A 3,545-nucleotide genomic window follows, 5' to 3' on the forward strand; every position below is an offset into this window, starting at 1 on the left:
CGTTGTTACGAAACTGCGAAAATACTTAACTTCAATCAATGATATATCGATGAAAAAAAAAGCTATCTTGAATCTGAAAAATGTATTTCAGAGGGCAAGGGTACTCCTTTGTGATGCTTTCGCCCGTTTTTGAAAAAAAAATTTATTCAAGATACTATGTAACCTCAAATATAGCAAAAAACGGTGTTTTTTGCACTTTTAGGTTACAATATCTCGAAAACTGAGGGTGATTGAATTTTTCTGAGGTCGGATTCAGCGCAGCAAAAACCTTCGAGTATACTAGGTCTGGTCTCTGGTTCCGGACCTTTGTCAAATTTTGTCGGCCTGTGCAATTAATAGAAATATGGGGGATGATTGAGGAATCAAAATACAATAAATGGTATAAGATGATAAAAAAGGAAGGAGTGCCAAAGTATTTAGAAACGGGATGGAGAGACAGAAGGTGGACCATGATATCAAGATTCAGATTGGGAACCGAGATAAGGGAGGGGATGTACTGGGAAAAAGAAGAGAACAGAAAGTGTAGAATATGGGAATGGGAGGAGGAAACATGGGAGCATGTATGGGAAGGATGTAGGATAGGAATAGAAGATAAATGATGCTGGCAAGAGAATGTGGTTAAGATTCTAGGAGAGGATGGATTAGGAGAAGAATGGATGAAGGAGTTAGAGGGTGCTAAAGGAGCGAATGAGAGAATGAAAAAATGCACGTGAAAAAAAGGCAAATGGAGGTAGAAAAAAGTGAAAGAAAAAGGAAACGGAAGTCGCATAAATTAGAAGCGTAAACATTCTAAGTAATGGTAAGGTAAAAGTTAAGTAGACTAAGATGCGTTTGCGTTCTCATGCTCTCTCTCTTCTCTCTCTCTCTCTCTCGCTTGCACTCTCGCTTTCGTTCGCGCGCTCACTTGTTTGCTAATAAGCCCTAAATTGCGCTATCGCGGGAAATAGAAATAAGAAACTAGATATAAGACTTATGTAAGTAGTTGTAAATAATTGTATATATAGAAAGGATAAGATTGAAAAAAATATAGATGTAAGCGGAAAGATTGTAAGAAATAGAAGTCACGTAAACCTTAAGGGGCCACATTATGAATAAAAAAAAAGAAATTGTATAAAATCTTGAAAAAATGCATTCTCCTATCTTTTATAATTATCAAAAAGCTTCTAACTTTCAAAATAAGTTAATAATAATAATAATAATAATAAGTTTTTGTCCATAATTTAATTTGTCTTTTCTCTTTTAAAATGTAAGAAAGTTTACAAATTATAGTGTGGTAGTGAAATATTAAGAACATAATTATTTCTCATTATTAAACAGTGATTTACAAATTAAATTGTTTCGTCGATCAATAATATTTAAAAATATTTAGAAATAAATGTTATGATGAATTAACATCATTTATTTAGAATTTTTTATGTACAAAATTGATAGTGTAGAAAATGCATGAAATAAAAATGTTACGTAATCGATTCAACCCCCCTCCCCCCTTATAATTTTCATGAAACGCTTTTACTTTTTGTGTGGATTCAAAAAAATTTGGGGGCGATATGTTTTAACATTTAAAGAAAAAAAAGAAATACCTGAGTAGACACCTTGTAAAAAATTCGACAAATATTTTTGACAAAAATAGGTGGAATCTCTCACTCAATATCTATATTTTTTCAGAACATGTTTAAAATTCAGAGGATGTCACCAGCGGAATATGAAGCAGAAGGCTTCAAACACAAAATATCCTACGGATTTTACAAATCTCCGTTTGGAAAATGTCTGATCGGAATTCTGAATAATAAAGAAAAAGCAATTTGCCACTTGTCATTCGTCGATGGAAGTGAAAGCGAGGGTCTAAAATCACTGAAAAATCGTTGGAAGAAAAATGACTTAATCCTGGAAAGTAAGGAAATGCAAAATTACGTCAACGAAGTTTTTTCTAACTTTTCCAAAGGATTTTTTGCAGACTCAAAAAATGTTACTTATGTAATCCTAAAAGGAACCGATTTTCAAATCAAGGTTTGGGAGCAACTGATTAATATTCCTTCTGGTTCTACAGCAACCTACGAAAAAGTCGCTGAAGCAATTGATAAGCCAAAAGCAGTTCGTGCAGTTGCAAATGCTATTTCTAATAATCAGATCGGCTGTTTGATTCCATGTCACCGCGTCTTTGGCAAAAATGGAAGTAATAAGTACGAATGGGGAGTCGAACGTAAAGATAAAATACTGAAGTTCGAAAAAGATCTATAGAAAGTGTCAACAATATCGGTGACTCCATGCTAAACTTGCAAATCTGGGTTTAGCAGTCTAAACTCCCAAATCTGGGGTTAGCAGTCCAAAATCTCGAATCTGGAGTTAGTAGTCTAAACTCTCAAATCTGTGGTTAGCGGTCTAAACTCTTCAATCTGGGGTTAAACGTCTAAAGTCTTCAATCTGAGGTTAACCGTCTAAACTCTAAAATATGGGGTTAGTACTCTAAACTCTCCAATTTGGGGTTAGCCGTCTAAAATATAAAATCTGGGGTTAGCAATCTAAACTCTCCAATCTAGGGTTAGGCGTTTAAACTCTAAAATCTGAGTTTAGAAGTCTAAACTCTCCAATCATGGGTTAGCAGTCTAAACTCTGCAATCTGGGGTTAGCCGTCTATACTCTAACATCTGGGGTTAGTAGTCTAAACCCTTCAATCATGAGTTAGCATTCTAAACTCTACTATTTGGGGTTGGCGTTTAAATTCTAACATCTGGAGTTAGCAGTCTTAACTCTTTAATCTGGGGTTAGCCGTCTAAACTCTAAAATCTGGGGTTAGCAATCTAAACTCTCCAATCTAGGGTTAGGCGTCTAAACTCTAAAATATGAGTTTAGCAGTCTAAACTCTCCAATCATGGGTTAACAGTCTAAACTCTGCAATCTGGGGTTAGCCGTCTATACTCTAACATCTGGGGTTAGTAGTCTAAACCCTTCAATCATGAGTTAGCATTCTAAACTATTCAATCTGGAGTTAGTCGTCTAAACTCTCAAATCTGGGGTTAGCACTCTAAACTCGTTAATCTGGGGTTAATACGTTAAAAAAATATTTGTTTTTGTTGAAAATTCATCATTCTAGTTCAAAGTTTATCTCTTTGGTTGAAAATAAATTTTTCCAACTGAAAATGTATTCTAGTTGAAGATCCATACTTTTATTTTACTTGAAAATTCATCTCTTTGTTTGGAAGTTTTGTGAACATTCGTTTTTTTTTAAATTAATTTCTCAAACTGATCATGTATTTTTTTCCTTTTTTGGTTAAAAAAAATTTATCATTTTAGTTGAAAATTCATCTCTCTGGTTGAAAATTTGAATGATTTGTTGAAAATTAATTTTGTTTTTATTAAAATGGAACTTTTACATTTTTGGTTGAATATTTATCGTTTTTTGTTGAAAATTTGTCTTTTTTGTGTGGAAATTTCATCTTTTCTTTAGTATAAATTTAATCTTTTTTTTCTTCTTTAGAAATGCAGCTAATCAACTTATTTTAATTTATTGTTATTTTTTTTTTAATTTTTAACTTTTTTGTTGAAAA

The 3,545-nt window shown here is 33.0% G+C and overlaps 1 protein-coding gene across 1 annotated transcript in view; it reads left to right on the plus strand.

Moving 5' to 3' along the window:
* Positions 1–3,132, plus strand: part of LOC117169413 (bifunctional transcriptional activator/DNA repair enzyme Ada) — a 34,739-nt gene extending 31,607 nt beyond the window's left edge. The window contains exon 2 of the mRNA XM_033355785.1: positions 1,666–3,132. Within this exon, the coding sequence (XP_033211676.1) occupies positions 1,669–2,238 (570 nt within the window). The 5' untranslated portion in view covers positions 1,666–1,668 and the 3' untranslated portion in view covers positions 2,239–3,132. The remainder of the gene's footprint in view (positions 1–1,665) is intronic.
* Positions 3,133–3,545: the final 413 nt, after the last annotated feature.

Source organism: Belonocnema kinseyi, chromosome 3 (assembly GCF_010883055.1).
Source record: "Belonocnema kinseyi isolate 2016_QV_RU_SX_M_011 chromosome 3, B_treatae_v1, whole genome shotgun sequence".
NCBI lineage: Eukaryota > Metazoa > Arthropoda > Insecta > Hymenoptera > Cynipidae > Belonocnema > Belonocnema kinseyi.